This window comes from Rhincodon typus, chromosome 8 (genome assembly GCF_021869965.1).
Source record: "Rhincodon typus isolate 14 chromosome 8, sRhiTyp1.1, whole genome shotgun sequence".
Taxonomy (NCBI): Eukaryota; Metazoa; Chordata; class Chondrichthyes; order Orectolobiformes; family Rhincodontidae; genus Rhincodon; species Rhincodon typus.
Window position 1 is genome coordinate 77,693,246 of NC_063339.1, and position 12,854 is coordinate 77,706,099.

General features: G+C 40.9%; 1 protein-coding gene across 1 annotated transcript in view; it reads left to right on the forward strand.

Moving 5' to 3' along the window:
* Window positions 1-12,854, forward strand: part of LOC125483793 (cytosolic phospholipase A2 zeta-like) — a 96,437-nt gene that overhangs the window by 81,787 nt on the left and 1,796 nt on the right. The window contains exons 15-17 of the mRNA XM_048600477.1: window positions 1,204-1,319; window positions 9,142-9,302; window positions 11,985-12,376. Coding sequence (XP_048456434.1) covers window positions 1,204-1,319; window positions 9,142-9,302; window positions 11,985-12,376 — 669 coding nt within the window. The remainder of the gene's footprint in view (window positions 1-1,203; window positions 1,320-9,141; window positions 9,303-11,984; window positions 12,377-12,854) is intronic.

A 12,854-nucleotide genomic window follows, 5' to 3' on the forward strand; every position in this document is an offset into this window, starting at 1 on the left:
GTTTCTGATTTCCAGCATCTGCAGTTCTTTCAGTTTTCATCTAAGCAGACAGTGTGTTTATTGATTGGACACGTGATGAAAATGCCCTGTTTTCCAGACCAATACCTTCATGTGATCATGGTATTTTAAAACTGGCTTATGGATGGTTTTAAAAAAAAGGCTCTGTTTGCTAAAACAGCTGAGATATAAATCAGATATCCAGTCCCTTCACAAAGTAGATTGTGTTGTGCTGGCTAACCCAGTCATTCTCTCTCTCCTTGACTTTCTTTGGGAAACACTTAACCTCTTCTTGCTGCTTAGTCGGAGGTATGGCTGAGATGGTATCTCAGTACAGGGGGATTATTGATTGGGAATCCATATCCGGATGTTGACCTGTTCTGTGTTACACAACTATCAGAATTCTAGCATATTAAAATGGGTGCTGCATCTTCATCTCTTTGATGCTTCAATACAAATCTTCTTCAGGAACAAAACCAACACTTTAAAAAACTTTAATCACCTTTTTTTTCAAGTACCTAATGTGGGAAATGTATGTTTCTTTAACTGTTAATTCATGTCAACAAATTGTTGCTACTCATTGCAGTATCTACAATAGATGGCTTTCTTGATGCATCCATTCAATTTGGATGAACAAACTGTATAATTCTATTAATGGGGTTTCACAAGTTTGGTGAATATATGAAAGACTTCGTATGTTTACCGACATGATTCACCAGAAATTTAGTCATGACTTTGAAACTTGAGGAAGTTCCAATCTTTCTCTTTGGAAACCTTGAGTATCTTGGGTGGCCTCCTAAAGGAAAAGACAGATGACCGTGGTTCGATGTCCCTGTTTAAGAGCACTTCTCGGGATGGATGTGCCACGACTGTTTCCCAGTCCTTGAGCTTCACTCCTGATTTACTGTTGGGTGTCTCTTATCTCCTTGTTGTGACTGGAAGTCCCTTTGGGTAGAATTCATTATGCAATACTTTTTCCTTCCAGTCATGGCACAACTGAATGGGTACACAAGCACTGATTTGTTGACTGTTTCTTTAAGCTCCTCTTACTACAACCCCCAATTGCTCTGTTGAGGATAGTAATGTAGTTCAAAACATCGCTTCAAACCGAGTAAACTAATAAAGCTCTGGGCAGTTGTTGGTCGTGGAATAGTTCACAACGCATATTTTGTCAGATGATGTTTCTAATATTGACATTTGTTGTAGATGTGTGTGTTTGGAGGATAAGGCACGTTGGAGTCCCCAGCAGCTACTTGAACATTCCTTTGTGAAGCCTCAACTGGTACCGACACCATCGACCTGCAACGAAGACAGTCGAGAAGGTGAGAGGTCTACCACTAGTAATCTACATTATAATGGGTGAAGGAAAACTTTTAGAGTGTCAGCAAAGTCATTAGCCAGAAGGGCTTTCAGCTCTTCCAAGTTCCCTGATCCAGTACACCAGCTCTCCTGTAAAGGCATTTAATTTTTATGAATAACTTTTATTGATTATCTTGTTAAGTTGATTATTGTAACATTTTGAGCATTTTCCTACTATCTTCCTTACTGATGACTAATGAGCTCAATCCTATGTTTTACATATGGAGTCAAAGAGATGTACAGTGCAGAAACAGACTCTTCGGTCCAACATTCCATGCTGACCAGATGTCCAAGATAAATCTAGTCCCATTTGCCAGCATTTGCCTCATATCCCTCTAAACTATTCCTGTTCATATACCCATGCAGATGCCTTTTAAATGTTGTAATTGCACCAGTCTCCACCACTTCCTCTAGCAGCTCGTTCCATACACGCACCACCCTCTGCGTGAAAAAGTTGCCCCTTCAGTCCTATTTAAATCTTTCCCCTCGCACCTTAAACCTATGCCCTCTAGTTTTTTGACTTTCCAATCCATGTCCCTCATGATTTTATAAACCTTTATAAGGTCACTCCTCAGCCTCCAACGCTCCAGGGAAAATAGCCCCAGCCTATTCAGCCTCCCTCTATAGCTCAAACCCTCCAACCCTGGCAACATCATTGTAGGTCTTTTCTCGACCCTTCCTATCTTTACAACATGCTTCCTATAGCAGGAATATACCAGAATTTCACACAGTATTCCAAAAGTGGCCTAAGCAGTATCCTGTACAGCCACAACGTGACCTCCCAACTCCTGTACTCAGTGCGCTGACCAATAAAGACAAGCATTCCAAACACCACCTTTACTGTCCTATCTGCCTGGGACTCTACTTTGAAGGAACTATGAACCTACACTCCAAAGTCTCTGTTCAGCAACACTTCCCAGGACCTTACCATTAAGTATATAAGTCCTGGCCTGATTTGGCTTTCCCAAATGCAGCACCTCACATTCATCTAAATTAAATTCCATCTGCCTCAGCCTGTTGGCCCATCCGATCAAGATCCTGTTGTACTCTGGGTTGACCTTCTTGGCTGTCCACTACACCACCAAATTTGGTGTCATCTGCAAACTTACTAACCATACCTCCTATGTTCACATCCAAATCATTTATGTAAATGACAAAAAAGCAGTGGACCCAGCACTGATCCTTGTGGCACACTGCCAGTCACAGACCTCCAGTCTGAAAAGCAAACCTCCACCGCCACCCTCTGTCTTCTACCTTCCAGCCAGTTCTATATCCATATAGCTAGTTCTCCCTCTATACTGTGTGATCTAACCTTGTTAACCAGTCTACCATGAGGAACCTTGTTGAACACTTTAATGAAGTCCATATAGATCACGTCTCTTGCTCTGTCCTCATCAATCCTCTTAGTTACTTTTCCAAAAAACTCAATCAAGTTAGTGAGGCATGATTTCCCGGCACCACCACCTCTGTAATAAGGACATTTTTCAAGATGTTGCAATTTATTTCCCCATGTTCTATATCTTCCGTATCCTTCTCCACAGTAAACACTGATATAAAATACTCGTTTAGCATCTTCCTCCATCTCCTGCGGTTCCACACGTAGGCGGCCTGGCTGATCTTTAAGGCGCCCTATTCTCTCCCTAGTTACCCTTTTGTCCTTAATGTATTTGTAAAATCCCTAAGGATTCTCCTTAACTCTATTTGCCAAAGCTATCTCATGGCGTCTTTTTGCCCTCCTGATTTCCCTCTTAAGTATACTCCTACTGCCTTTATACTCTTCTAGGGTTTCACTCGATCTCTGGTCTCTATACCTGACATATACTTCCTTCTTTTTCTTGACCAAAACCTCAATTTCTCTAGGCATCCAGCTTTCCCTACACCTACCAGCATTGCCCCTCACCCTACCAGAAATATACTGTCTCTAATTATCTCATTTTTGAAGGCTTCTCATTTTCTAGTCATCCCTTTACCTGCAAACATCCGCTCCCAATCAACTTTTCAAAGTTCTTGCCTAATACTGTCCAAGTTGGCCTTCCCCCAATTTAGAACTTTAATTTTTAGATCTGGTCTATCCTTTTCCATCATTATTTAAAATTAACAGAATTATGGTCGCTGGCCCCAAAGTGCTCTCCCACTGATATCTCAGCCACCTGCCCAACCTTATTTCCCAAGAGTACATCAAGTTTTGCACCTTCTCTAGTAGGCACATCCACATACAGAATCAGAAGAATTTTCTTGTACACACTTAACAAATTCCCCTCATTCCAAGCTCTTAACACTGTGGCAGTCCCAGTTTATGTTTGGAAAGTTAAAATCCCCTACCATAACCACCCTGTTATTCCTATAGATAACTCAGATCTCCTAACAAATTTGTTTCTCAGTGTTCTGCTGACTATTGTGTATCTATAGGCCAATCCTTCTCTCTTCTCTCTTGTCCCCCTTTCTATCCTTTCTGTAGCATCTATACCATAACATTTAGCTGCCAGTCTTGTCTATCCCTGAGGCATGTTTCTGTAATTGCTATGATATCCAGTCCCATGTTTTCAACCATGCCGTGAGGTCATCTGCCTTACCTGTTAGGCCTCTTGAATTGAAATAAATGCAGTTTAATTTATCAGTCCTACCTCGTTCTCTGCTTTGTTTCTGCCTGCCCTGACTGTTTGACTCGCTCCTTTTCCCAACTGTACCGGTCTCAAACTGGTCCCTTTCCTCACTATCTCCCTGTGTGCCCCTCCCCCCACCTTACTAGTTTAAATCCTCCCGAGCAGCTCTCGCAAACCTCCCTGCAAGTGTATTAGTCCCCTTCCAAGTTAGGTGCAATCCCTTTCTTATACAGGCCACTACTACGCCAGAATAGATTCCCAAGATCCAAAAATGTGAATAGTTCTCCCCTGCACCAGCTCCTGAGCAATGCATTCATCTGTTGTATCCTCCTACCTTCACTAGCTTGAGGCACTGGGAGTAATCCAGATATTACTACCCTCGAGGACTTCCTTTTTAAATCCTGCCTAATTTCCAATATTCTCTCCTCAGAATCTCATCCTTTTCTCCTCCTATATCATTAGTTCCAATGTGTACAACGACCTCCTGCTAGTCCCTCTCCCTGTTGAGAATATTCTGCACCCTCTCTGAGATATCCTTGATCCTGGCATCAGGGAGGCAACACACCATTCTGATGTTTCGTTGTTGGCCACAGAAAGGTCAGTCTGTGCCTCTGACTAGACAGTCCCCTATCATAATCGATTTTTTGGAAGCTGATGTACTCCTTGCTACATTAGAGCCAGTCTCCGTACCGGAAACCTGGCTACCAGTGCTACGTTCCCTGGAGATTCCATCACCCCCTACGTTTTCCAAAGCATCATACTTGTTTGAGATGGTGATTGCCACAGGAGATTCCTGTACTACCTGCCTCCCTCTCCTACCTTTCCTGGAGGTAACTCATCTACTTGACTCTATCTCTGTTTTTTCTCCCTTCCTACAACTGCCATCCATCACAGCCCCAGCTCCTGTAAGTTGCCTCTAACTGCCACTTCAACCAGTCCATGCCATCTGATAGGATTTGCAGCCATACACAATTCCTGCAGACACAATCATCAGTAACATGGAAACTCTCCCTAATCTCCCACATCCGACAGGAAGAGCACATCACTCTACTAAAGGCTACCTTTGCGCCTTAACAACCTACAGACCCAGAAAATAGCACATTCTTACTGCTCTAAAATCATTGCTCCAGGTGAAGTTACTACCTATGGTTTATATTTTCTAAGTTTATTCAAGAGAGAGATCTCAATTAAACATATAATCAAAAAAGAATCCACTCTACTCACTATTGTAGCTTTACAAAATAAACTTTAAAGTTACACTTTAAAAAATCTACTTAGCTGCTCCCCTGCTGTGAGCTCTCCCACACAGATTTCTTCAAGGTCAGCTGAGAATTTCATGGTTAATGTTTCTTAGACAAACTTCAATGTCCAGAGACAGTTGAAACTCAAACAGCCGAACAGTCAGCTGTGCCGATTCGCTGCCAGTTTTGTAGCATTAAGTGATTCATTCTTCATTTCTAATGTTGGCATTTTATACCACTTGGGATTTTAGAGGTTCAAATTTTAGGTTTTATGTCCCATTTCCTAAACACTGTATGAGGAACAACAAGGAACATTCTGTGTTCTTGTCTTCTGATTATTTAGGTTTTTCAAGTGCATCCCAATCAGCATTTGATTTTAGCACACTTAGTAAATTGGGGGTGTTCCCTGAATAGTGCTGCCTCTATTTTGTTTCTGTGCGGTTACTCTCATTCACATTCTCTAGCAATCCCTCTCCCGGTCCCTCTCTCACATACCAACATGTGGACATATGAATCAGGCCCAGGAGTAGGTCATTCATCCCAACCTCCTTTCTCCGTCATTCAATAAGATCCCGGCTGATAGGATTATAACCTCAAATCCGAATTCCAGCCTCCCCCAATAACATTTCAACCCGGTGCTTAACAAGAGTCTATCGACCTGTGCCTTAACGATATTGCATCACCTTTTCAAGAGCAGAGTTGCAAAGACTCATGACCCTCTGAAGGAAAAAGTGTTGACTTGATCTCTGTTTTTAATGGGTGACCCCTGATTATTAAACAGTTACTCCTAGTTCTATATGCTCCCATAAAAGGAAATGTATTTTCCACATTTACCCTGTCAGGACTCCTCAGGATTTTATATATTTTAATCTGTTTGCCTCTTGCTCTTCAAAGCACCGGTGGTTTCAAGCCTAGTCTGTCTCTCCTTTTTCTCACACGACAACCCGGCCGTTCCAGATATTAGTCTAAGAAATCCTTCCCTGAACAGCTTCCAACACATTTACATCCTGCTTTAATTAGGAAGACCAAACCTGTGCACAGTACTCCACTATAGTTTTCCGAGTACCCTGTATAACTGAAACATAACTTCTTAGACTCAAAGGAGGTCATGTCAGTGCTGATTAACAAAAATCTGACTAAACTAATCCCATTTTCCAGTTTTTGGCCCACAGCATTGGAAGCTATAGCCACAAAATTGAAGTGTAAATACTGCTTAAATGTTACAAGAGTTTCTGACCCAACTACCCTTTCAGGCAGTGAGTTCCGTACTCCCTCTGGACCACCCTCTGGACAAAAAGATTTTGCCTCAACCCTCTTCTTGGTATTCTACATCTTAAATTAAACCCAGGCTCCCTGTTACTGACCCTCTATTAATAGAAATGGATTATGCCCCTCATTATTTTATACAACTCTGTCAGGCTTGTCTTAACCTTCGCTGTTACAAGAAAAATAGCTCCCATCCTATCTCTGTTATTTTTTTCTGATATTTTTTCAGTCCTCTGTCCTAATGTCTATACCTGCATTTGCTTATTTTCATTGTGAAGACCGTGCACAGCACTAATTTGAGGATTGTGTTCATATCTTCCAGGTCCATGCACACACAGATTAATGAGGCCTAATGGGGCCTGCCCTTGGCAAGTTATTCTCTTGCTTTTTATGTGTTTAAAAATTTCCTTTGTGTTTACCTATATTCTACCTGCCAATTTCTTGTTAAGTTCTCCCTTGGACCTTTTAATACTCCTCTTGGGATTCTGTCATAAGAAGCCAGAAACTTTCTTTTTTTTGCCTTAATCCTAACCTTTTTGTCCCTTGACATCCATAGCTTTCAGGTTTTGATCATACCCTTTACCTTTACAGGAATATACTTGTTCAGTACTCTTGCTATTACCTCCATGAGATCCTACCACAGATACTTGCAGTTTTATCTGCAAGCAGCTGCTCCCAGTCCACTTGGGCCAAATTATATTTTGTCTTAGTAACATAGCCTTTCCCAGTTTAGAATTTTTATTCCCACCCTATCCTTCTCCTTTTCCATAACTATCCTAAATCTAACTGAGCTACAGTCAGTATCTTCAAAATGCTTTACTATTATTGAGTACTCTTCCATCTGCCTCAGTTTCTCCACACTAGCTGAGAAAGTTCAAGAATCTTGTTCCCTTCCTGCCCTAGATACTAGAACTATCCCAGTTGTTACTTGGACAGTTGAAATCCCCTACTATTAGTACTATATTATTCGTACGTTTCTCTGAAATGTGATTACATATTGGGTCTTCTATCTCTGATTGTTTGGAGGCCTGTAATACACACCCAAAAGCGTGTTTGCCTTTTTTGTGAATCTTACTTCTACCCAAATGGCCTCATGTGATGATCCTTTCAAGACATCACCCCTCGAGAAAGATAGCAACAACTGCAGATGCTGGATTCAGAGTCAACACAGTGTGGAGCTGGGGTAACACAACAGGTCAGGCAGCATCAGAGAAGCAGGAGAGTCAACATTTTGGGTCGGGACCCTTCATCAGGTCCTGTTGAAGGGTCCCGACACAAAACGTTGACTCTCCTACTCCTCTGATGCTGTAAGATGTCACCCCTCCTCACTGCTATCCTTTGATTAATAATGCAACACTCCCATTCTATTCCCCTCTCTACTCCCTTTGTTTATATTCAGTTTCCCTTGTGATAAATGATAACATTCTATTAACATTCCGAAGTACTGCTTAGTAACCTTTTGCAATTCATGCTTGAGGGAACCCAAAATGCTTTGCATCTGAGCTCTGCTCTAACCATTCAGGTAATATACTTTTGTATACTACTTGTTAAAATCTCACATTTCCCAAATAGTGCTCTTCTTTTTATTCACTTCTGGGAAGTGGGTGTATTGGCTGGCCAGAATTTATTGCTTGTCCCTAGTTGCCTTTGAACTGAGATAAAGCTCTACACCTTGTTATCTCAGATTCTCCAGCATCGGCAGTTCCAACTATCGCTGCCTTTGAACTGAGTTGCTTGCTCAGACATTTCAGAGGCCAGTTGAGAGTCAATCATATTGCTGTCTGTTTGGAGTTACATGTAGACCAGACAAGGTGAGGCGGCAGATTTCCTTCCCTGAAGGACGTTAGTGAGCCAGATAGGGTTTTCTGACAATCAGCAATGGGTTTTATTGTTATCTGTAGATTCTCAATTCTAGATTTCTTTTTAATTTAATTCAAATTCCACCATCTGCCATGGCGGGATCCGAACCCAGGTCCCCAGAACAGTAGCTGAGTTTCTGAATTTAGTGATAATATATTTATCACATCTTTTCCAACACACTTGACGTCAATATCTTTTTGTCACATCCTTGTGTCCTCTTCACAACTTACTTTCCTACCCATCTTTGTGTTGTTAGCAAATTTGGCAATAATGCTGTCCGTCTCTTCATCTAAATCATTTGCATAAATTTTAAACAGTTGAAATCCCATTGCTTATCCCTGCGACTGCTTGAGGGTAGGAATAGCAGTACAAACTGGTGAATTGGAAAGTTTGAGTGGGAAGGTTAGGGAGTGGTGATGAGCAGAATACGCAGTGCGCAGTTACATTCAGCAGCAAAAGGATGAGCAGAAGAGATGATAATGGGTGAGTCATTATGGCAAGCCAGGAGAAAGTTTAAAGAGCTAATAAGTTATTAAGAGTTAGTGAGATGATTTTTTTTTGGCCCACTTCGTTTCAGGGAGGACAATAGGTTTTTAATATAAAAATTACGGGTCAGGAGCATTACCCATCTTTATTCCAGGTTTTCTTATAGAAAATTTATTTTTCTTTAGCAGATTGTTGTTTAGGAGCACATTAGGATTGCTAAATGAGAGGTAGCTGTAACTGTACAATGAACCGTATAAAATTCCACCTTATTTTTTCATTCCCATTTGCTATGTACACCTTACTAATGTGGTTTGTTTTCCTGTCACCAGATTCAGCAGGAGGAACGGATTGTGCAGAAACTGTTATCCCAAACAGCCAGCTCCTCACTGCATCTCTTTACACAGACACCCAGAAGCAGCTGTCGCGTTATTACAATGAGTTTGAGGAGCTACAGCTTCTGGGAGAAGGTGCCTTTGGGGCTGTCATCAAGGTAACTATGAACTGGTGCAGAAAAATTCTGAACTGTCCCCTACATAATTCCTTGGAATACTCTCTCCTAATGTGCAGATTCATGACATAATTAATGTTTAAATGTCAACTAAAACACTGGTTTAAAAGGTGTCTTACCACGGTGCCCTGTTTCAAAAATGAAGTTTGCACAAGAGCCAACTGGTTTTACTATACTGTATGTCCGTTCTCCTATCAGATTTACTCTGATAGAATTACTGATGGACCTAAATCATTAATTAGTTTCACACCGAGTTAAAGTTTGACTCCCTGCCTGTTGTATTGGCACAACATAGAATTACATAGAATGTACGGCACAAAGTGGGATTTTTGACCCAACTATGTGAAGCCTGTGTTCTAATTTTAACTCTGATGCTGTCTGACGTGCTGTGTTACCCCAGCTCCACACTGTGTTGACTCTGAATCCAGCATCTGCAGTTGTTGCTACCTCTCTCTCGAGGGGTGATGTCTTGAATTAAAATGTTCCATGCAAGCTTCCTCCCACCGTATTTATCTAACCATATCAACCTATTGTTCCGTTTGTGTCTCTAGTTTTTTCACTAATTTTTTCACATTCTGCGATTGTGCCAGACCATTTCACAGACATCTACTTTTAAAATCTAATGGCTGTTGTTAGGTGGGCAGACATGGCAGAGAATTTGTGGATAACTTTGTCATAAATGTCAAGTTAATAGTTAATTTGGCGACGTTGGTTGTGGAATAAATAGAAATTCACACTACAAAGGAGACTTTTCAGCTCATCATGTTTATACTTGTTCTTTGAAGGAAGTGTCCACCTTGATACACTGTCTTGATCTCCCCATAATACTGCAAATTTTGAATAATCTTGGCCTTGGCACAAAGTTCTCCTGCACTTAGATCAGTGTTGGGAATTGACAAGATCTCCGTTTAATGTTGTATGAAAAGGTATCTCAATAGTGCACTTCTTTTGATGTGCAGTGAAGTAATGGTATAAATTGTGTACTCAGGCCTTGGATTGGGGCTTGAATGTATTCAGAAGCAAGAGTGCTACCATTGAGCTAAATTTATACACACTGATGTGCATTCATATAGTACCTTTTAAAGTCGAAAACCTTTCCCAAAGAAAAATAAATTAGTGGAGGAATTAAGGAAGTGCCTGGCATACATTCAAGTGATGCATGAGTTGGTGCTTTCAGGATGGAAACTTGGATACAAGTGGATGGAGAAAAACAACCAGCATTAAAGTTATCACAGTTTTGTGTAGCTGATTTATTAAAATGGCAGTAGGCACTGACCAACTCTTTTCACCCCACCTTCATGTTTGTATTTCCCTTTTGTGTCCAGTAGAAGTTACTGTAAAATATATCACCTTTCCTCTAATTATATGCTTCTCTTCAATTTGAAATAGTTTCTTTCTTCCCATTCCTCCTCATTGTGTGTATAACATGAAAAGATGGGGTGAGTCTTGTTATTTTCAAGCAATTGGCAAAGGTAGACTTGGAGAATATCTTCACTCCGTCGGTAAATCTTAGATGGAATAAAGCATTGTAAGCAACTCCAAACTCAGCTGTACCACAGTTTGACTGAGTGTCTTTTTATAAAACAAATTATTTTAAGCTCCTTGTTTGGACATGTTGGGACATCTGCCTTTTACTGGGAGATCGGGTGTGGTGGCAGTGTCATTGGACTAGTAATCCAGAGGCCCAGACTACTACTCAGCGGTCATGGGTTCAAATCCCACCATGGCAGTTGGTAAAATTTCAGTTCAGTTACTGGAATCAAATGCTAGCCTCAGCACTGGTGCCAAGAAGCTAGCACTGATTCTTGTAAAGACCCCCTGGTTCAATAATGTCTTTTAGAGGAGGAAATTTGCCATCCTTACTTGGTCTGGCGAACTGAAGTTGTGATTCCAGACCCACAACAATATGGTGGACTCTCGAGGCCAATTAGGCGTAGGCATTTAATCCGCCTGCATCCTGTGAAAGAATAAACTAAAAATAAAACAAAAATAGAGATTTCTGGTAATCTGTGGAGAGAAAGCAGAGTTAACATTTTGGGTCCAACGACCCTTACTCAGAACAGGATCCGAAACGTTAATTCTGATTTTTCTGCACAGATGCTGCCAGAGCTTTTCCAGCAATTTCTATTTTTGTTTCTGATTGACAGCATCCACAGTTCTTTCAGTTTTAATTAGAAAAAACACTTCAATATCAGCAGGACTTAACCCTGGACCTTCTGGCCCAGAGGTAGGTCCACTACCACGATAGCTTAATTGTTGTTTACTGTATGCATAATTGAAACCCCAATGAATGTCCTCCATCTATAAATAATTAAGTATAATTGATATACAAATATCAAATCTTTTTAGAATATATAGAGGAAGAATTGCTGTGTTCTAATGGAGGAAGGTGGTCCCAGCTAAACAAATGATAGGAACATATTAATCCTTTATTTTGTTATACTATTTGACATGAACCACAATGTCCCTGAAGAGTAGTGATGGTTCATAAACTGTAGCAAATGTTAATCTAATGCTAAATTCTGTGGACTCGATAAATTGTATTCTCTCCTATCCCCTGGATAGATCATTGCTTTGACCATTTTAGATGGTTGTCTTCCTCAATGTCATGCATTCTCATGCCCTTAAATAGTTAGTTAAATTCAACACTGTGCTTGATTTCAGGTAAAGAATAAATTAGATGGCTGCTGTTATGCGGTTAAACGCATCCTGGTGAATCCTTCCAGTAAACATTTCCGCAGAATAAAGGGTGAAGTGACATTGCTATCACGTCTGAACCATGAAAACATTGTAAGGTACTACAACGCTTGGATCGAGAAATATGAAATCCAACCCGCCTCAAACCCATCCCCAGAAAACTTGCCAGAGACTCCACCCCAATGTGAGGTGGATTATCAAAACACAGATGACATTGAAAAGAATGCCCCGCCCCCTGTCACGACCAGTTCCGTGGAGTGGAGCACATCGTGCGAAAGATCATCGAGTGTCAAATGCACGGAGAGGGAGTTGAGTGATGAGGATGATGATGAAGAGGATGTATTCTGTGCATCATTTTTGTAAGTATGAACCAGAATTCAGTATTAGCTAATATTTTTGGATCTGCGTGGCTTTTTTGGTTTAGGGTGCTATTTGCAAGCCATTTCAAATACCACATATAGTACAAACTCAGAGATTCGATGATTGTGAGGACCAGTCCACTGTTCCATTTTTGTGTTCCCTTCAGGATAGTTTCTTTCCTTTCCTGAAGGTGTTGATTGATGCTGCGTTTGGATACATAGATAACTGCAGCTGTTCATTATTTCACACAAATGAACCTGGATAATGAGTGCTGAGGACCATTTAGCTAAAACATTACAGCTGAGGCTAATGCTATCTTTGCCTACAATCCATGTGCGTACTGTCCTATAGGAGTCACTGAATATAGAGATGGGTGATTCTTATAAAAAGAACAAGGAAAAAAGTCAGAGATAGTAGGAACTGGCGATGCTGGAGAATCTGAGATAACAAGGTATTGAGCTGGATGAACACAGCAGG